At 37.2% G+C, this 21,631-nt stretch overlaps 1 protein-coding gene across 9 annotated transcripts in view; it reads left to right on the top strand.

Moving 5' to 3' along the window:
• Positions 1-21,631, top strand: part of Osbpl1a (oxysterol binding protein like 1A) — a 175,836-nt gene that overhangs the window by 121,735 nt on the left and 32,470 nt on the right. For all 9 annotated transcript variants that reach the window (XM_090353318.1, XM_090353320.1, XM_090353319.1 and 6 more), the window contains one exon: positions 7,216-7,369. In XM_090353318.1, the coding sequence (XP_090209444.1) occupies positions 7,216-7,369 (154 nt within the window). The remainder of the gene's footprint in view (positions 1-7,215; positions 7,370-21,631) is intronic.

Raw genomic sequence — 21,631 nt, forward strand, 5'->3', positions numbered from 1 at the left:
CCTTATATTTGATGGTTTTTTTTTTGTTTTTCTGTTTGTTGTTTTGATGTCCTGGAGCTTGAATTTGGAGCCTGGGCTTTATCCTGAGCTTTTGTGCTCCAGGCTAGCACTGTACTGCTTGAGTCATAGCTTTATTTCTGGCTTTTTGGTAGTTACTTGAACTTGAGTATCATGGCCTTTCTTGCTCAGGCTGGATTTGAACTGCAATCCTCAGATCTCAGCCTCCTGTGTAGCTAAAATTACAAGTGTGAGCCACCAGTGCCCAGCTGCTATATGACTTTTTAAGTTTATGCATTTAACTTAAAGACTAAATAAAAGTTGACACTGACATTTTAAGCTGTACCTTGGGTTGCTCTGGGCATTTTTAGAATATACTTTGTTCATGGAAAACCATAAACAATAAAGGTATTAAATTGAGCCTATCAGGTTTCTGGACATTTCCTGTTACCTTGAGTAACAGGAAGAAGCATAATTTGAACAATATCCATAGTTCCTCCACATTTTACTCCGTTGTACTGTTTGTTCTCAGGATACTTTTGAAAGGTCATGCTAGGGGAAAAAGGGCTTGTAAGAATTGTTGGTATATTTACTGCAAACTCTCTGACCTCTTTCAGGTTTTCACTATAGTTGGATAAATTTAAATCAGCACCTGAAAACTCCTTTACTCTGGAAGGAACAGTGAACACAGTATCTTTTGAATTCACAGTAATCAGTTATGGGCTACCAATTTCAGTGCCATTTTGATGAGAAATGGGGTTGTGTTAATCATGTTTTGTCACTGTGATAAAATGCCTTAGTAAATCAATTTAACAGAGGACTGATATATTTTGGCCTATGGTTTCAGAGGTTTCAATTCACAGTTGGGTGGCTACATTGCAAGGGTTCTGTTATGAGGCAGAGCATCATGGTAACAAGGACAATGGGCAGAAGAGGCTGCTTACCTCATGTTGGACAGAAGAAAGGAAGAGACTGGAGACAAGATATATCCTGGAGAGACAGGTTTCCAGTCACTCATCTACTGTTTTAAGTTATCTGAACTCTTTTGGAACTGTCTGTATATTGCCCGGCATTAAGGCTAGAAAACCCTGATACTGATAAATGAAATTTTTCCTATGAAAAGTTCAGTAAATGATGTCAGTCTGTTTTATAAAATCCCTTACTTTGCTTTTCAGGGATCAATAAAGTATCCTGAAATTTTTTAACTTGACTTTGCTTATTATAGAAACATGTGCTTATAAGAGGAAATAATAGTGAAAGGCTAACATCTGATATTGAGCTACATAGATTGTTAAAATAAGTTTCTGCTGCCTGTAATCTTAGCTACTTAGGAGGCTGAGATCTGAGGGTCACAGTTCAAAGCCAGCATAGGCACTGAAGTCCCTGAGACACTTATCTCCAGTTAACCACCAGAAAACAGGAAGTGGTGCTGTGGCTCAAGGCGTAGGGCGGAAGCCTTGAGCTCAAGGACAGTGCCCAGGTCCCTCTCTCACACACACACACACACACACACACACACACACACACACACACACACACACACATCCATTTTACTTCTGTGAGATTATCCTTTCTTTTTTCTCTCTGGTGGTATTGAGATTTGAACTTGTCCTCAAGCTTAGACTCTATTTCAGTCTTTTACTGCTCAATCTGGCTACAAACCATGATCCTCCAGATCAGTAATTAGGATTAAAGGTGTAACTTCCTTGTTACCCAACTTTCTTAATCATTTTTACACATCGTTACATTACCATCATCACCAAATGTATGTCAGCTTTCTGCCACTATAGCAAAGACTTGAGTTAATCAACTTCACAGAAAAGATTCATTTTGGCTTACAGTTTTGGAGATTTTAGTCATTATCAATGGCTCCCATGGCTTTTAGGCTTATGAAAAAAATGATACATATAGTAGGAGCATGTAGTAAAGCCAATTGTTCATAGCCAGGAAGTGAAAGGAACAAGAGTTTCACAATACCCTTCAAGTACACATTCCCAATAATCAGAGGACCTCCCACTAGGCCCCACCTCTTTATTTCTTCTACCTCCCAGAGGAAGAGCTGGGCACTAGGCCTACTTGAGCCTTTCTAGACATGAGGCAAGCTCTAACACCACCCATCTGTAAGACTATTTCAATATCACACACTGAAAGGCCATTAAGAACTAGTCCCCCTCACTCCCACCACTGTGGTTTGTTGTTACTGTTTTTGGCTTTTGTTAGTAAAGCATTTGTGTTGTATCTTATATTGCTATATGACAACTCTGTTGCTAGCACATTTGAGGCATGAGCCATACTCTTCTCCATACTTTTTCTTCTAAAGTATGAATATATTGCCCAGTAACAGTAGATAGTAAATAAGATATGGCCTATTTAATAATTGTGTGCATGGGACAAATGGAAAAGCCTGCTAGTTTTTGTGTTGTCATTGTTGTTGCTTTTTTTTTCAATGCCATTCCTGGGGTTAAATTGATTGTTTAAGGCCTAGTGCTCTACCACTTGAGACATAGCTCTATTTCTGGCTTTTTGGTAGTTAAATTGAAGATAAAAGTCTTATGGACTTTCCTACCCAAGCTGTTTTCAGTCTACAATCTTTAGATCCCAGCCTCCTGAGTAGCTAGGATTATAGACATAAGCTTCTGGCATCTGGGTAAGACTGCTGTTTTAAGAATGTCTATGGAACAAAGCAATACTAGAAATGGATGTGATTAATGCTAATAAGGTAGAATCTACAAAGAATGGTTCACTATTGCCAGGAAAAGAAGTTTGTAGCCTGCTTCAGATGTCTCTCTTATTGTAACAAATACCTGAACTTCTGTTTTTAAATTTAAATTCTGTTTTTGTGGTTATCTCGTATTTTTAAGCTACCAGCTTTTATCTGATGTTTCCTTTGCTGTTGAGATTTAAACACTCACATTGATTTACTTGATCTAGCAAGTATAGAACCTTAATGGCATGTAGTAATATACTAACTCATTCCTAGCTTCATTTTATATTCTTGTTATGTTACTGCCTGTTCTGTGTTGTCTGCTGTCTTATTGAGTACTTCATTGCTCCCAGCACTGGATCTTGCTGTTTCCTTTGCCTAAAGCAGTTCCTGTGTTGTAATTCTGTCCTCCCATCCCACTCTTAACTCCTTGTCATTTTCCTTGACTCAGTCTGTAGCTACAACTCTTTCCTTACATTTTTCCACTCTAGAATTAACTGATGCTTCCCTTGTGGCCCACTGACCCTATTCTGACTTCTGTGATTGTTCCTAGAAAAATATGCTGAGCTCCAGTTTACTTCTGCTGGACCTTGGGCAGGGACCAAGATATAGTTCTTTCAATGTTACTTGCCTTGTGCATGACATAAGGAAGGGAGAAATGAATTAAGCATCATCAGATTTGGTAGATGAGTGAAAATGAAGGATGTGTGAATACATTCATAATGTTCAATGTACCAAATGTGAAAGTAGACTCAGGTAACTTGAGTGAAAGGGTAGAGCTGAGATAGATAAAAGTGGTGTCACTGATCAAAATGTAGTGTACTCATAAACTGACATATTGAACAACTACTTAAAAATAATGAAACAATAGAGATTCCCTCCTTGAACAAGTTTGTTAAACTTGTCATTTAAAATATGATGTAAAAACAACGTTAATAAATTCTTTAATAAAAAATATATTTAAAAAATAATGAAACAACATAAACTTGAAGAAGTAAAATTGAAGAACAGCTCAGGGCCTGGGCCCTATCCATGAGCTTTTTCCACTCCAGGCTAGCGCTCCACCACTTTGAACCACAGTGCCACTTGGAGATGAATCTCACAGACTTCCCTGCATGGCTTTGAACCATAAGCCCCAGATATCAGCCTCCTGAGTAGGTAGGATTACAGGTCTGAACCATCTATGCTGGCTCTTAATTATCTTTAAGTAGTTGTATATTATTTAACAAAGCAGTTTATGAATACAAAGCATCTTAATTAGTGTCACCCCTCTCCTTCCCCCTACCCTTTCCCTTTTGTTTTTTTGAATTTTGTAATATATATGTTAATTTCTTGACTATATTCTCCCCATCTTTTCCTCTTCATTTCTCTACCCCTTGGCCCCACCTCTCCTCTTAACAAGTACCCATTTCCTGGTGTTTATTGTTAGGTTTTTACTCTGTCTTTTTCAGGAATAACACTATTTGAGTTCTCCCGTGAATATACCTTATTTCAGTTAACCACTTTCATGCCACCCAAATAGGCTAATTCTAGCTTATTTGAAGGAAAAATCTGTCTTTGTTTCATAGAAACTCATATAGCTTCTTATTGTTTACTGTCTATCTGCTTTTTGGTTGAATACTTACACAGAAAATGTCTTTTTACATGGGCTCATCCTTGCCTTATAATTTGTATCTCATAAGCTATATAAATGCCTGAGTTTTTTTTAAATTTTTTTATTGTAATTAGTAAAAGGGTTACATGATATTTGCCAGATAGAAGGTGCATTAATTCACATACATGGATACCCTTTCACATGTCTTGGTACCCATTTCCCTCCCCCCCCAATGCCTGAGTTTTTTTGCTTGATTGCTTTTTGATTTTCTGACATCTAAATTATAAACTAAGAAGGCAGTTTAATACTGATGCAGATAAAGTTGTTTCTGAAGTCTTAATACTTTCCCTGCAAGTTTTAAAATATGGAAATTAAAAAAATTATGCGTGGATGGTTACTTCCCAAGAGTGCTGTTACCATCTTCAGGTTTAGGTTTTTCCTCCATTATTTCCTCCATTATTTCCTCCATTTTTCCTCCATTATTTCCTCCATTATATCCAACCAGCGCCCATCCCTTCCTCCCCTCTTTCTCCTCCCCTCTTTTTCCTTCCATCCCTTCGTTTCTCCCTTTTTTGTGGTGGTACTTAGGTTTCAATTCAGGGCTTCACACCTGATAGGCAGACATGCTGTTGCTTGAACTACAGTTCCAAACCTTTCTGCTCAGGTTATTGTTGAGATAGTATCAAATTTTTTACTCTTCTGACCTGGATGGTGATTCTTACTTAAACTTCCTACCATAGCTGAGATACTAGATGGATTCTGCCATCTACCAGCCTTTTTTGTTAAAGTGGGGGTTTAGTGCACTAATTTTCCTGGGCTGGCCTAGATCTGAAATTCCTAATTTCAGGCTGGTTTTGAACCATATTCCTCTCAGTTTCTGGCCTGCTTTTGTGTTTTTTTTTTTTTTAAGTACTACTCTACCTCTATTGATATCCTTTCCTACAACTTGAGGATAATGAATTGGTTCTTTCTCTGCCCTGGGTCCAGGCTAGACAAAATAGATAAAGGCAGATCTTATGCTACTCAGAATAGTTAATAGTTTAAAGTTTAAATTTTTTTCTGAATTTTTTTTGCCAGTCCTAGGTCTTGAACTCAGGGCTTGAGCACTGTCCTTGGGTTTTTTCAAGGCTACAGCTCTACTACTTGAGCCACAGTACCACTTCTGGCCTTTTCTATGTATGTGGTACTGAGGAATTGAACCTGGGTCTTTATGCATGCTAGGCAAGCACTCTACCACTGGGCCAAACTCCCAGCCCCTTTTTCTGAAATTTTTTACTTATGTTTTTGAATTTTGAAGTTACTATCTGGAAGCAAATGAAACCACAGAAAGCAAAACTGGATATAGGGGGATTACTAGTATGTTTATTATGGGGAGTCTGGGAAAACAAAGCTACCATCTTTCTGCAAGTAACTTAGATCATTCAGAGGGCCTGACATCAGAATTCAAGGTATGCTATGCTGTTCAACCTATGGCTTTACAGCCAACATTATGATCCACCAGTTATTTTTCTGGGTCAACTTAATGTGCTAACAATAAAGCGCCACGCTGTTCTCTGAATTAAGGAACGAAGGAAGGAGAAAAGAAAGTCCCAAATACTTGCTTTCTTGAAAAAAATCAGCTATAGTAGATTATTAGCAAATTCATTTAAAGAAGTTTGCTTGAATGGGTAGACAGGTCTTTCCTAGAATTTAAGACAGATGAGTAGATATTCCAAGTGGGAAACTGGCTTATCTTGAATTTCCGTTTTAGTAAAAACTGAGGGCTTCACATAATGTTTTAGGGAGATTCAGCAGTTACAATTTTGAGCTGAAATGAAGTGTTAAATAAGGACTCAGAAAACAGAGTTTAGATACTAGTTTGAGACTACAAGCCACGAGACTATTGGCATACATGTCCTCATTGTCCTTCTTCAGTTACAGAGAAGCATCTAGGGGTGCTCAAAAGAGATGAAGAAAGTAAAATCTGTCAAGAATTGTAGAAAAATAAGTTACTTAATTATTCTCCAATAGGCAGATGGCTCCATTCTGAATACATAGCCAACTGGGAATATGGCATTTTCTCCTAAGAATGCCTGCCTGATAATTGATACGCAGTTTATTCAGTCTTTGACGTTTAAAGATTTGAATAATGTCATACTGTAAAAATGCTTTAGCATATATTAAATTATACTTTTATCTCTACAGCATTGAATATAATTTAACCTTAAATATAAACATTCCTTCAGGTTTTCTATTATACACGAATTTTAAATTTTTTAGTTTTTGTAGGTTATTCTTAAAATTCGAGTGGGACAGTAATAGAAAATTTGAGGAAACCACTAAATATGATTTTTTCTTGTTCTCCTCCTTTTCCCTTCTTTCTCTCTTTTTTCTTCTTCCTCCTTCCCCTTTCTTTTCTTTCTTTCTTTTTTTTGTACCAGTCCTGGGGCTTGAACAGGGCCTGGGTGCTGTCATTGAGCTTTTGTGCTCAAGGCTAGTGCTCTACCACTTGCTACAGTTCCACTTTCAGCCTTTTGGTAGTTAAGTGGAGATAACAGTCTTGCAGATGTCTCCTGCCTGGGCTTGTTTGGAGCCTCAATCCTCAGCTTAGCCTCTTAGTAGCTAGGATTTTGGCATAAGCCTCCAACACCCAGCATGGTTTCTTCATGAATTATATAGTCTTTGTAAACATCTTTCAGTATGTAAAACTAGTTTAATTATAACTTTATATAGTGTACACCTGTCTCAGAAATCCATTTGATCCTTAGGAGAGGTACAGGTTTTCTAAAATCCCTGAAGAAGTCTGTAATGGGTTGATTATTGAAGGACAAAGCAAGGCTGCTAGAGTTTCAAAGCCCTAATACATTAAGGTAGATACCCATTGTTGTAGAATCATCATACCAAAGTTTAGTTCATTCACCATGAACCTGTTCTTTCTCAGATTCTGAGTCAGAGAGGTCCCTGAGTCGACTGGAAGCAGTGACAGCCCACTCCTTTGAAGAGGAAGAACACTTGAACAGTGGAAAACACAGAATGTCTGAAGGAAAAGATTGTGGTGGTGGTGATGCGCTCTCCAATGGCATCAAAAAGCACAGGTAGGATGGCCTTTATTAGTATTTGTTGCTGTCTTGGTGTACAGAAAATTTGGGTTCATGAAGAAATGTGCACCTCCTTTCTATTTTCTTCCTTGGGTTGAGTATTTATATTGATGTACTACCTCCTAAATGAGATTTAATGTAACTACTGTTTCTTTGACCACTTGTTTCTTTGTCATTTGTAAGTGTAGGAATGGATCATGTAGCCTGAATTTAGCACCTATATTTTCAGGGGAATGTATATTGGCAGTATAGAAAGGTTATGTAGAACTACCTATTGAAACTGATGCTGTGTCTCTTTTCATCATGCATCTTTTATGACTGGCTCCCAGTGCTATTTTAGTTTCTAGTCATTTGATCTTGTTGGTTTAAAAATGAATGGTTGACATAATTTAGTTAAATTTAAACAAAGACTCTTAAGGCCCGTGGTTTGCTGAGCACATTTATTTTATACTGTGTAAAAGCATTAGTAGGTTTTTATTCCCTTGACAGCTTAACATGCTAGAGAGTGTCCCAAATGAATGAGACGTTAAGGGATACCACAGTTCTTTGGTTTCAGCACAAGTTTAAAGACACAGAAGCCTATATACATAATGGTATTAACATAGAAAAATATTTTATAAAATGATACCATTTTGTCTTTGTGAAAATCATGTTTTCTTTAAAGTGTTTTTAAGCATTAATTTCCATAAAAGTCTTTTTGTTTCATATGTATAGATTATATAACACACTGATCACAAGTATTTTGGGGAAAAAATAGAAATCACTTCTGATAAGTGTACGTTATCTTCTTAACAAACATAATTTACATTTTTTTCCTTTAAAGATTAATGAATTTTGAGATTAATGAATTTTAGAAACTACTTAAGCAATTTTGTTGCATTAGAAGTTGACTTTTTGCTTGCTTGGTATTACAAATGATGTGGCTAGCAGTGAGTATCTTTCCTAATTCCTTTCTGCAATTACCATCAATTCCCTTGAGTCCAGGAGTAAATTTTGTCCAGAATGTGAAATACCTAACAGTAAATCAGGCAGTCACCAATCTGTAAAGAGAAGTATTTTAAGTATTTAGTACATATTTTGTCATCCATTGAGAGCATAGATGAAAGTCTGAACATAGGAAAGCTGAAAGAAGTGTACAAAGGTTTGATAAAATTATTGAAATACCACTGGGCACCCGTGGCTCAGGCCTGTAATCCTAGCTACTCAGGAAGCTAAGATCTGAGGATCACAGTTCAGAGCCAGTCCAGGCACTAAAGTCCATGAGACTCTTATATCCAGTTATCCAATAGAAAACTGAAGTAGTGCTGTGGCTCAATGGGTAGAGTCCTTTCCTTGAGCTAAAAAGCTCAGGGACAGTGCCCAGGCCCAGAGTTCAAGTCCTATGACTGACCCCTCCCCCCCAAATAGTGAAATACCAAAATGTACACTATGACTGGAAGAAAAACTGTCATAGGCTATGGCTGGGAAGATTTCTCTGTAGCTTTTCAAGGCCTGGCATTCCATACCATAGTCATACATAATATTTTGTCTTTATCAAACACATAAGTGGGATATTTGAAATGGTTTCATGCATAAAATCAAAAAAAGTCACTAAGAAAGACTACAAAAAATACAAGTAGATAATGACCTACCCAAGAAAGTTTCTAAAATGAGATATTCTGGGTGTAGTGGCTCCCATTTGTAATAGCTACTTAGGTGGCAGAGATCAGAAAGAACAAGGCTAGCCCAATCAAAAAGTCATAAGATCCAAATGATGTTTGGGAGGCAGAAATTGAAGGATTAAAGTTGAGGCCTTCCTCAACAAACAAAACATTTTCAAGACTCTATGTACCTCTCAACTCAGCAACCTGGGGAAGCATAAACAGGATCACAGTTCTGGTGAGCCCAGTAATAAAATCACCAATACCAAAAGGTCTATCATTTAGAAATAACCAAAATTGTCACCCTCCACAAATTTTTGTCTATATAGAAAGCCTATTATATACCTAGAAAAATTACAAGACTTAGTAAGAATGTTTGACAAACTTTGAACAGAATTACATTTCTATATACCATCAGCATACAGAAATTTTAATTTAAATGAGAGATAGGAATGATTAGAATGACTTAAAACCACATATAAATCTCAGTCAAAAAAAAAAACCAGCAAAAGTAAACAAACCAAATATAGAGGAAAAAGGGTCATAATAAACCTTACTAGAAAGGAAACTTATTTTCATAAAGACGTTCTTACCACATTGATCACTAGATTCATTGTACTTTTAGTTTAAGTTATAATGTCCTTCTCCTTGGATGCTGAAAAAGGGATTCTGAAGTACAAAGGGCTTTGAAAAGTTGAGACCAGGAACCAGATCAAATCAAAGGGTGATGTTTTTCCTACCAAATGTCAAGGTTGATGACAAATCTTTGCTTCCAAGTTTTTCTTGGAAAAAAGCCCACAAAAACTCACACATGAAAGAAAAATCTGGTACATGCAAGATACTAAATGGCAGATTAGTGAGAGACAGAATGGACTGTTTGGTAAATAATGTTTAAATCATTTTTTACTATGTCAAAAAAAGATGGAAATAGACAACCATTTTATATACAGTGCTTCATCCATATTTGTAGGTCTGAACCCTTGGATCCAGGCTACACAAATTGAAAGTAAATGAAAAAAGTCAGCATTTATTTTTACTTGGCATTTGCATTATATTAGGTAATATAGGCAATAACATAATTTAAAGTACATAGGACAATGTGTATAGTTTATATGCAAATGATACACTATTTTATATAAATGACTTAAGCATCCTGAAATTTGGAGTGAGGGTCTTAGAACCAGTCCCCTGAAGACCAGGGACAAATGAGTATGCATAGTTCCCAAATAAAAATGAATCAAACACCACCTATGTATGAAAATGTGAAACTTCAATATTCAATTCTTTTAGAAGAAAATATATCTTCATAATTTTGACACAATTTTGAATTTTGAAAGAATTCTTACAATAGAACTAAGATAGAAACTTTTATCATCTGATTTGAATTAACTTGCATTTGATATATTGACTTCAATAAAGTGTTCAATAGCAAATGTGGCTGGGAGTCCATCAAAACTTTGTTAGGCTAAAATAGTGGATTATAGCTACTTGCTTAGCTTTATTCACCCTTTTATAACTGCTATAGATTTGAATTCCTAGGTATCTAAAGGGACTGTAATAATAGTTGTATTCCATGTAAATTAATGCAAGGAATATATAGACAAATGAAGTCAAAGAGCTTGAAAATGTAGGCTTAGGCAGTATCTTTGAAGAAGGATAAATATATTGATGAAGTGTTACTAGTGTAAATAAATTATTCAAATCTGAATGTGTTTAATCACTTTTGTTTTGAAATTCCTTTTCTATGCATGTGGGAAAATGTTCTGAACTCAGACTGCTAAGATCAGGAAATAGAATTATAACACCCCACCAGAGATACTCAGTGACTCTCTATCATGTAATAACCCAGGACACTACATTTCTGATTGCTGGGGGACTCAGGAGTTATAAGGGCTCACAGCCAGATTTGAATAAAGGCTTCTAAGTTCCCTACAGGGAGCAGTGGTTCTAAAGGCACCAAGTCCATGTCCTCATGTACCCTACCCATTTCTCAAGTATATAACATGCTTTGAAGGCAGAAGGTTGCAGTGAAAAGGAAGACTATTGTTAGGTGCTCACACAGCTGAGACTTAGGGTCTGCCTCTTAATAAGCTGGACAAAATCCTGCTTTACAAGAAGGAATAGGAGACACACTAGGCCTCCTTGGCACAGGTCGAAACTTTCTCAATAAGGACCAAGAAACACAACAAATCAGAGAAAGGCTGGATAAGTGGGACTGCATTAAACTGCAGAGCTTCTACAGGGCAAAGGATATAGCTAGTAAATTAAATAGGAAGCCTACAGAATGGGAGATCTTCACTAACCATACAACGGACAAAGGCCTCATATCTAAAATATATCAACAGCACAAAGAATTGAATCACTTCAAAACTAATCTCCAAAGTAACAACCATCCCATTAAAAGATGGGCCAAAGACTTAAAGAGAGTCTTCTCTGAAGAAGAAACAAGATTGGCCTATAGACACATGAAGAAATGCTCGACATCTCTGGTCACAAAAGAAATGCAAATCAAAACAACACTTAAGATTCCACCTCACTCCAGTTAGAATGGCCAGGATCAAAAAATCTAATAACAACAGATGCTGGAGGGGATGTGGCCAGGAGGGATCACTACTACACTGTTGGTGGGAGTGCAGACTCGTTCAACCACTATGGAAAGCAGTATGGCAGTTCCTCAAAAGACTAAACATAGACCTCCCCTATGACCCAGCAATTCCACTACTTGGTATTTACCCAACCGTACAGGAACAAGGGCATACTAAATCCACTGGCACAACAATGTTCATTGCAGCACTATTCACCATAGCAAAGATATGGAACCAACCTAGATGTCCCTCAGTTGATGAGTGGATCAACAAGATGTGGTATTTGTACACAATGGAACTCTATGCTGCTGTCAGAAAGAATGACATCGCCCCATTTGTAAGGAAATGGAAAGACTTAGAAAAGATCATATTAAGTGAAGTAAGCCAGACTCAAAGGAACATAGGCCCAATAGTCTCCCTCATTTGTCATAATCAGTAGAAACAGTGGGCTCTCCTAGCAGAGATTTGCAATAGAGCAAAACCTAGATACATAAGGCCATACAGTATGACGCTAAATGAAAGGACCTCTTGGATATAGAAACAAAAAGCCATATAATGAGTGATTGTTGTCCTCAAGGTACTATGTTATCTCTCATCTCTTTTACTGTCCCTTGGTTATCTCATATTTCACTTTATCTGATACATTGGATAAATGAGGGGTGAGGGTGGGGGGGAGGGAAATGGGGACCAAGACATGAGAAAGGGTATCAATGTATGTGAAGTAATGCACCTTCTATCTGCTGAATATAATGTAACCCTTCTATAAATTACAATAAAAATACTTAAAAAATAATCCTGTTTCACCAGCCCAAGAGAGGAGAACCAGAAATAGGCAGAGTGAATAGGAGCAGCAGAGAAAGAAGATCCTTTAACAGATGTGGACTTTGGAACGGGGGTGTGGGCAGATAGTTGCCAGTCAGGAAACTGGAACCTAGCCTCAAAGGCCAGTACAGATTGGGTACCTAGAAAAGACTGGCAAATTGGATGGCAAGAGCTAAGGACTAAAATTTAGCAAGCTGCTCAGATAATAGGACACTTATGTTTCCTACAGACTTATCCTAAGAAAGCTTTCCACAAATACAGAGCTCCACCTGACAGAAGAGGCTAGTCCTCTAGTAAAAAGAATTCAGATTTAAAGACTGCTGGAAATCTGTGGCTCGTGTCTTTTATCTACTCAGTGGGCAGATAATCTGGAGGACTGGGATTCAAAGCTAGCTTAGGAAGAAAATTTTGTGGATCATTGTCTCTAGAATAACCAGAAAAAAAGCCATACTAGAGGTATGGTTCAAGTGGTAGAGTATCAGCTAATAAGCAAGCTAAGCAAGCATACTACCAATATGACCAAGTATCATTATTTTTTTTTCTTAAACTATTAACTGGCAGACGATAGGATCACCTTGAGTATATTAGGAAGAAGCAAAAATAAGGGTATTTCATGGTTTCTAGAAATGAAAATTTTATAAGCCCAGGTCATTTGCTACCAGGAGTGACTCTAGGGAAACTGGGATATTTTTCCTTAGAACTGTGACTCGTCTGACAGAAAAGGAATTGCTCCATTGGAAGCAAGAGCTCAGAATCTCACAGGCTTATTTCCTTCATCATAGTCTACTCTTCTCACGCTCCCTTCCCCATCACCTCTTAGCAGCCCTAAGACTCTTTTAAACACAGTCTGTAAAAAAAAAAAAATGTTTTCTTGTTTATGGCATTTTTTTTCAAGTTTATGATGGGAAAATGTCAAACATGCCTATAAGAAAAAAAATAATACAATGAACCTTTTATAACGATTCATTCAGCTTCAGCATTTACTATGTGACCAACCTTGTTTTATGTATAAACCTCATCTCTTTCCTATAATTTAAAAACAAATTGATGTATTTATGTGTTTTTAAAGACATGGCTATCTCCCCTCACATCCCACTTTCCATTATTCCTGTTACCAAGGTTTGAATTTAGGGTTTCATACTTGCTAGCTTGCTTGCTTATTTGAGTTTTTGCTATTTGTTGTAGAGATGAACGTTTCAGACTTTTTGCCTTGGCTGGCCTAGAACCATGATCCTTCAGATCTCAACTTCCGAAGTAGCTAGTATTACAGTTATGAGCTACCAACACCTGAATCAAGCTTCTTATTTTTTTGTGCCACTATTAAGGCTCGAATTTAGGGTCTAGAAGCTGACCCTGAGATTTTTTTTGCTTAAGGCTAGTACTCTACCACTTGTGCCAGAGCTGCTCCACTTCCTTTTTGGTGGTTAATTGAGTCTCACAGACTGGCTTCCAACCATGATCCTCAGATCTCATCCTCCTGAGTAGATGGTATTACAGGCATGAGTCACCAGAGCCCTACTGGAATCAAAGCTTTTCAATTGATAAAAGCTAAATTTATATATGTGAGTTAATAGAGCTAAATTATCATATATATTACCCCACATACTTATATTCCTATCCTAAAGCACTGGAATCTCCTAAGTGATTTTTCAAACTTGCAGCATATTACAATATACTACAGTCATCGTGTTGTATAATAGAGCTCTTCAACTTAGTCCTCCTAAAATGTAAAGTGCTTTATGGATTTGTATGTCATCCATAAGCACATTAGAACTGTACTAGACTTCTTTGTATTATTCTAGTTATTTTTGCCAAGTGAGTACATCAGGTCTTATCCCTAAATTTACATTAAATTTACTATATATTTCTAAAATAATGAGACTTAACTGCTCCCCAAAATAAATAATAGTTTTTGGGTACCTCAAATGGTCAGTATTCAAATATTTTTTTGCTTGTCTTATAAATGTGTCTCAGTAATTAGAACTAATATGTCTTTTAATAATTAGGATCCAGAACTCTTATATATTCTGTTGTTAAAAGGTGAGAAAGTGGAGAAGCCATATTTTGAGAGATTGAGTCTTGGAATCTTTATTAGAAGGCCGATGACTACATGATGGACTCCTATCTTAAAGACCAGCAACCAACACTGTTAGGAAACTGAGCCTTGGAGACTGGAGAGGAAAGAAAAAACAAAAACGGCAATAACAACCCAATTCAGCTCCAATGGAGAGCTGCGGAATGCCATGGTGACTGGAGAAGGGCCAGGAGACAGCACGTGAATTAGGGAGACACATGGCATGGCTTAATGACACCTGAGCTGGTCCAGGCCTAAATTGAGTCAGGTCAGGGGGCAGGGTCACAGGAAACTCCCAGTCCCAGACACCAGACTGTCAGGTTTAGTAACCTGTCTCCCCAGTGCCCCACTATGAAGACAAGATGCCAGACCCTACCATCCACCACGTGGCTAAGATGGCACTGGCCAGACCTGAACTCCCTGTTTCACTATTTATTACTTTGTTTTTTCTTGTCATTTTTAAAGAAATTGGATTATCTGTCCTGCAAAATCTTCTACAGTCTAGATATGGCTACCTTGAATTCCTGGATGTTACTTAACATCATCTTTTACCTCTTAATTTCTTTTAAACTTAACACTATAAATAAGTAGCTTGACAAAATTTAGGTTCGAATTTTTTTGGCATATTAGATTTCATAGAAAGCCATATCAAAAATGTATCCTGGCTTTGTTAATCAGAAGGCAGTTGCTATCTGTTTTATATTTCTTGTATCAAGATTGATTCCTAGATATAGGTATCTGGCACTTTCAGAGTTTGATTTGTCTGACAGTATTTCACTTAATGACTTAGCAGCTTTATATCCTTACTCTTTAGAAGCTACAGAATCATGATACTTCATTCAATTCCCTTAAACTTCTCCATTTATTATCTGGAATTCTTCTATAAAGAGAAGCCTTTGGGTTTCTCTACAAAACAATATGTATATTGGTTTCCTAAACATGCTTGGAAGATAAGGTTGTTTAAATCTGTTAACTATTTCCCTTTGATCAAAGGGAATCTTCTCCCCGCTTTGTTAGTTTCTGTGTCTGCTTGACAGGATCTGAATTGGTTTTTTGGGGCTTTTGTTTTAAGGATAATTTGTATATAGAATTCTTACACTGTCCTAGAGAACTATCTTAGTCTCTAATAGGAAGAAGTGTTTTAAGTGCACCTTGTTTTCTGCTTCAGACCTAGAAACAGCTTTGTCCATAAAGAAGCCTGTTTCATTTCAATGAGAATGCATATTTAGAAGTAAATATCTGAGTGGTAAGTGAGCTCAGTACCAGAGTGTTGGTCAGTTATTTCATTCTTCAAATGAAAGAAAACTGATCTCACCCCAACTGTTTGTTTTTAAAAAAATTAATTAAAAAAAAAAAAGTGTGCGGGGCCGGGAGTTTGGCCTACCATGCACTAAGACCAGAGTTCAATTCCTCAGTACCACAGAAACAGAGAAAGCTGGGAAGTGGGGGTTGGCTCAAGGGCAGGGTGGTACTCTTGAGCTGAAGAGCTCAGGGACAACGCCCAGGCGGAGTTCAAGCTCCATGACCCACAAAATCAAGACAAAACAAAACAAAAAAGCCCTAGGAGACTCTATACAAAAAAACTTCAACGAAAAAGCCTGAGGTAGAGTATCTGCCTAACAACTTTGAGGTCCTGGGTTAAAACTCTAGTATGGCCAAAAAATTTCAAACAAATAAAAAAAGCTATTTGCTTTTGATACATATATATATGCGCATACATGTATATATGGATAGAGAGATATATGAAGTTACTTTTGTCCTTTGAAACTGGACTTTGGGAAAGGTAGCTGAAATGAAATGATCTTAGAATAACACTTTTTTTCTTCTTTTTGTAAGTATGAAATGAAAATTGTCTCTACATTTAGAAGTCTATAGTTCTTGTGTTCCATGATATTTTTAAGGCTGTTTTATAGGATGGTTAAGTTGAAATTTGGTTTTCTTTGTGTTGAGGGTAAAAGTGTGGCTGGGCTCCAAAGGCTGGTTATGAAGTTACTCTGTCAGAAGTGTAAACAAGAGGTGATGAGAGGCAAGGCATTAAGCTCTGTTACTCATTCCTTGGTCCCTCGACATTACTTTGCTTTGTGCTGAGGTCTCATTATTTTCATCTTTTTATTCTTAGACTTCATTGATCTCTTAGTTAAATAACCCATTTCTATTTCAATCTTGTTTTATAAACTCTTTAAAACCCTCAGAGTGTCAAATTTATTCTTAGTATCTTTACACTCTTTGAAGGTATTTCCTCCTCCATCCTAGCTTTCACAAGCCACAGGCTTTCAAAACCTTTGAGGAATAGATTGTGAACTTCTAGAAATACCTTTTAATGGTTTGTCTTACCTTGCTTACTTTGACCCCAGCTTATAATAAGTTAAGGACTGGGCATATCTGATTTTTGAATGATCTTTAGGATTTGGCCTTCCCGAGTAGATTGTCTCTTTCCTTTTGGAACTGTGCCAATCAAAATTTTGCCTCCAGGAGAAGACTGCCTCAAGGGACCTGTTTTTCTTTAGTATTGTTTTCTTTGCTTGTTAGCTCTGGTAGAATTTTTTTCTTTCTGAAAACATCATATTAAGAGAGTGATTGTTTAAAGGGAAAAAATCTCAGATGTCCTTTTAACATTTATTAACTTGTTTTGGCCTGTGCTTTTAAAATCTTATGAAAAATTTGCTTGATACACAGCTCTTTTCAAAATACATAGTATACATACCCACAGTCTAGCATTCAGTCTGCTAATATGTCACTTACAGTACATTGTGGAGCCATAAGTGGAAATGTAAGAATGAAGTTTCTATTTTACCATGCTATGTATTCTCAAAGGCTTTTCCCTGTTAAAATGGAAGAACCTCATATTAGAAATACATACTATCTTCCAACAAGGAGGCAGTGCTACCACCTGGGAGAAATTTGGAAAATATAAAAAAGACTAAAACTCAAAAAGTATACCATAATGATATATGATGAAGCATTTGCCAACAGACAATGTGGTTTAGGTAGAAAGAGCTCCAAACAGCTTTTACTAAGAAGTAAGAGATAGTGTGTAATGTCTTACCAGTGTCAACAGCCCTATGGTAGGGATTACCAGGAAGCATTCAGCATTCTCCACAAAATAAATTTCTGTAGATGACCAAAGTAGGTAGGACATAACTGTGGGTTCTGTCGGTTTACTTCTGTCCTTTGGTCTGTAGAATCTTACCACATCTGAGCACAGTGCCAAAACTTTAGAGTTAAGATGAAGTACACCCTGATCATGAGATCTGTTGGCTTAATGTACTTCCTTTTAAGAATAGCTGGGGCTCTTGGGGTCAGGATACTTAATTGACTTGGGTAAGCATTAACCAAGCCCTTGGCTGCTTTTGCTAGAAGCTGAATAGGACCCCATATTGCAAAGTTCATACAAAGATACTGTCACAAAGCCTACTCTGTTCTTACCTTTCTATTCTGTGCAAGAGAGTGTGTAGTAATGATGACTCAGGCTGACTGGGATTATTATATATGGGTATTTCTGAAGTACTTTTACAAGCTGTTACTTTCTGATTATCCAAATATCTTTTGAGTTATAGCTAGGTTATGTATTAATATATGTCCTCAGTAATACAGTTGAAAAAATGCAGACAGTGTCTCTATAGAGCCAGTATATTCATAGCAAGGTGTATATTCACCGTAGATTTTTCTGACTTCAGAGACAATTCTGCATTTTAAATGTAGATTTTTAATAGATACTTTAAATAAGGAAGGACCTGAAGTGTGGCCTAGTGGTAGAGTGCTTCTAGCATGCACAAAGCCCTGGGTTTGATTGCTCAGACCACATACACAGAAAAAGCTCAAGTGGTAGAGCACTGGCTTTGAGAAAGTTCAAGGGTAGTGCCAAGGCCCTGGGTTCAAGCCCCAGGAATGGCAAGAAAAAAAAGATATAAGGACGAAGTTACATAATCTGAAATTTAAAGTAATATGTCTGGTTTTTAATAGATTTTGTTGGCTGCTTTTGTGTAATAATTCATAAAGAATTAGAATCACAGTACTAAAATGGTTGATAAGCACCCATTTGTTAGCGGCTCAGTGTTGAATCTACAAGTTAAAGTGACCATGTAGCTTTTCATACAGAACTTTTAAAATAATACATGAAACCACTGAAAATTTTAGTACTTTCAAAGTTACTCTGAGATTAAAAAATATATATATATATATATATTTTCTCCATGAGCATCTTAAAAATACTCTTTCTACCAAAGTAGAATATTTCAAATAATACAAGAATAATTAAATTTATTTTATTTTCATTGAAATTGGTATTTTTTTTTTAGTACCAGTGGATTTTGTTAATACCAATGAATCATTTTGGCTATTTACCTTCAGGATATATTTGACATAACCTGTCTTAATGGAAATAATGGAAATAAAAACCATGCGATTATACCTTTGGACCTCATTGTGTACTTTAGGTAGAAGAAACATTCTTTAGGAAAGAATACTAGTGACATATAGGTACTTCACTGTGCCCAAAGAATTCAGAAAGGAATCACAAGGGAAACTGGCACAATAGTTAGAGAACACTGGGAGGATATAATATGTCACAGCACCTGAAGGAACAGAAACTCAGCTGTGTCCTTAGAAATCCTATCTCTGCTGGTTAGCATCCCACATCATTAGAAAGGCAAGAAAAGGAAATTAAATCAAGATATTGAGCAAGTGGCACTGTGACTCAAGTGATAGAGCCTAGCCTTGAGTTGAAGAGCTCAGAGAAACAACACCTAGGCCCAGAGTTTGAGCCCCACCACCAACCAAAAAAAGATATTGAACAGGTCACAATAACTTAAAGAGAAGTTAGTTTAGAGCTACAGAAAGAGGCACATGATAAGTACTTTTATTATATGCAGATAAGTACTTCTAGTACTAGATAATATTTCTGTTTCTTTCTGGCCATAAATGATTTCTGTATATTCCTTAAACTTTTTTTTTTTTTGGTGGGTCATGGGGGTTGAACTCAGCCTGGGCGCTGTCCCTGAGCTCTTCAGCTCAAGGCTAGCGCCCTACCTTGGGTCTGGGTGTTGTCCCTGAGCTCTTCAGCTCTAAGCTACTCTTGAGCCAAGTCCCACTTCTCATTTTCTAGAGGTTAATTGGAGATAAGCCAGCCTGGGCTGGCTTTGAACCTTGATCCTCAGATCTCAGCCTCCTGAGTAGGATTACAGGTATGAGCCACCGCTGGCTTAAACTCTTATTTAGGGGATCTGAAAGTCTTGTCTTCAGTGATCCAGGAAAGACACAGTTCACTCAAAAACATCTTAATCCAGAATTGCATTCAGATCAACCATCTTGGTCAAGCACTTACTCCTCATTGTCATACCTCTCACTGCTGTTAAGACTAGTAAAGTAACTGGAGTATATTCAGATTCTAAATATGGAGCCCAAGACATTTCTAGGTACCCAGGAAGAGTTTCTCCTTCCATACTCACAAAATTACTATTAATAAATGCCAGGTGCCATTGGCTCACGCTTGTAATCCTAGCTACTCAGGAGACTGAGATCTGAGTATTGCTGTTCAAAGCCAACCCAGGCAGAAAAGTATGTGAGACTCTTATTTAACTACCAGAACCCAAAGTGACACTGTGGCTCAAGGCTTATATTGCTAACTTTGAGCTGAAGAGCTCAGGGACAACAAGCCCAGAATTCAAGCCCTATGACAGACTGACTCTCTTTCCCTCCCTCCCTCCCTCCCTTCCCCAAAATAAAACAGTCACAGAGAAGGACTTGGAAATTTATGCTGTCCATCTTGTTCCCTCTCTGTGCATGATCAGGAGGCCTAGGTAAGTTTTAATGTGAAATAGGGTCTGTGTTATATGTGATCTTCACATCAAACATCATGAGTGTTACTAGCATTCTCTGACCCTTCTTCCTTTAAGTTCAAGTGATAATGAAATACACTCATCAGTGAAGTCATATCCATTCCAGCATCCATTGCATAAAGCCCTAATTACCTCAGGGAAAAGGATGACCAAAGAGTAGTCATCCTTGACCCTAAGTTAGGCCCTCTTTAATGTGGCACTCTTCCTTCTTCCAGCTCTGCTGAGCACAATGCAGTAGGCCTACAGTGAGGCTGTTGAGCTCCACAAAGTTGTGTCCCTTCCTCAAAAAAACAAAACACACAAAAACATTGGTGCTAGGACTGTGGCTTAGTGGTAGAGTGCTTGCTTAGTACAAAGCCCTGGGTATGATTCCTCAGTACCTCATACACAGAAAAAGCTGGAAGTAGTGCTGTGGCTCAAGTGGTAGAGTGCTAGCCTTGTGCAAAAAGAAACTGAGGAACAGTGCCCAGGCCCTGAGTTCAGGCTTCCAGACTGGAAAAATATTAAAATATAATTTAAGAAACTTCCATTGGTTCAGTTATCTTTCTTTGGTACTTTTTGCCTTTAAAATATGATGGCTTTTCTGTCAATGTAGTTATGATAAACTAACGAAAGAAGTGAATTCCCTGTGTTGTTGAAGTTTGACAATGAATTATGCTATGAAAATAAACAGATTTTATACGTACAATTTTAACTTAAAACAAGTAAAACTGTCTATAAATCAGTAATACAATCCAATCTTTGTTTTGCAGAGCCAGATTTTTTTTGTTGTTTTGTTTTGGCTAGTCCTGGGGGCTTGAACTCAGGGCCTAGGCACTATACTTGGGTACTTTTTGCTCAAGTCTAGTGCTCTGCCACTTGAATAACAGCACCACTTCCAGCTTTTTCTGTGTATGTGGTACTGAAGAATTGAACCCAAGGCTTCGTGCATGCAAGGAAAGCACTCTACCACTTGGCCATGCTTTTAGCTTGCAGAGCCAGATTTTTAAGTGTGAGCATATGAGTGCACACGTACATATCAGATTATATATAACTTAAATGATAAAAAATGGAATCTCAAATTACCAAAATACTTAGCAATAAAAAACCAAATAGTAAATCTCAGTTACATAAAATATATTATTGAAATAGGAAAGCGAGTCATAGAAATTTTTAAAAAATGAGAAACTATAAAAGGCATATGACTAGTCTTCGATTCTCATCTTGGACTTGTGCTGACTTCTAAGTCACTGGGCTAAATTATCCCTCCTCACTGTTCATTCTTCTTAGATGGTCATGGATACTTGCATGTGCAGTGATTC

This window comes from Megascapheus bottae, chromosome 19 (assembly GCF_031878675.1).
Source record: "Megascapheus bottae isolate mThoBot1 chromosome 19, mThoBot2.hap1, whole genome shotgun sequence".
NCBI classification, from domain to species: domain Eukaryota; kingdom Metazoa; phylum Chordata; class Mammalia; order Rodentia; family Geomyidae; genus Megascapheus; species Megascapheus bottae.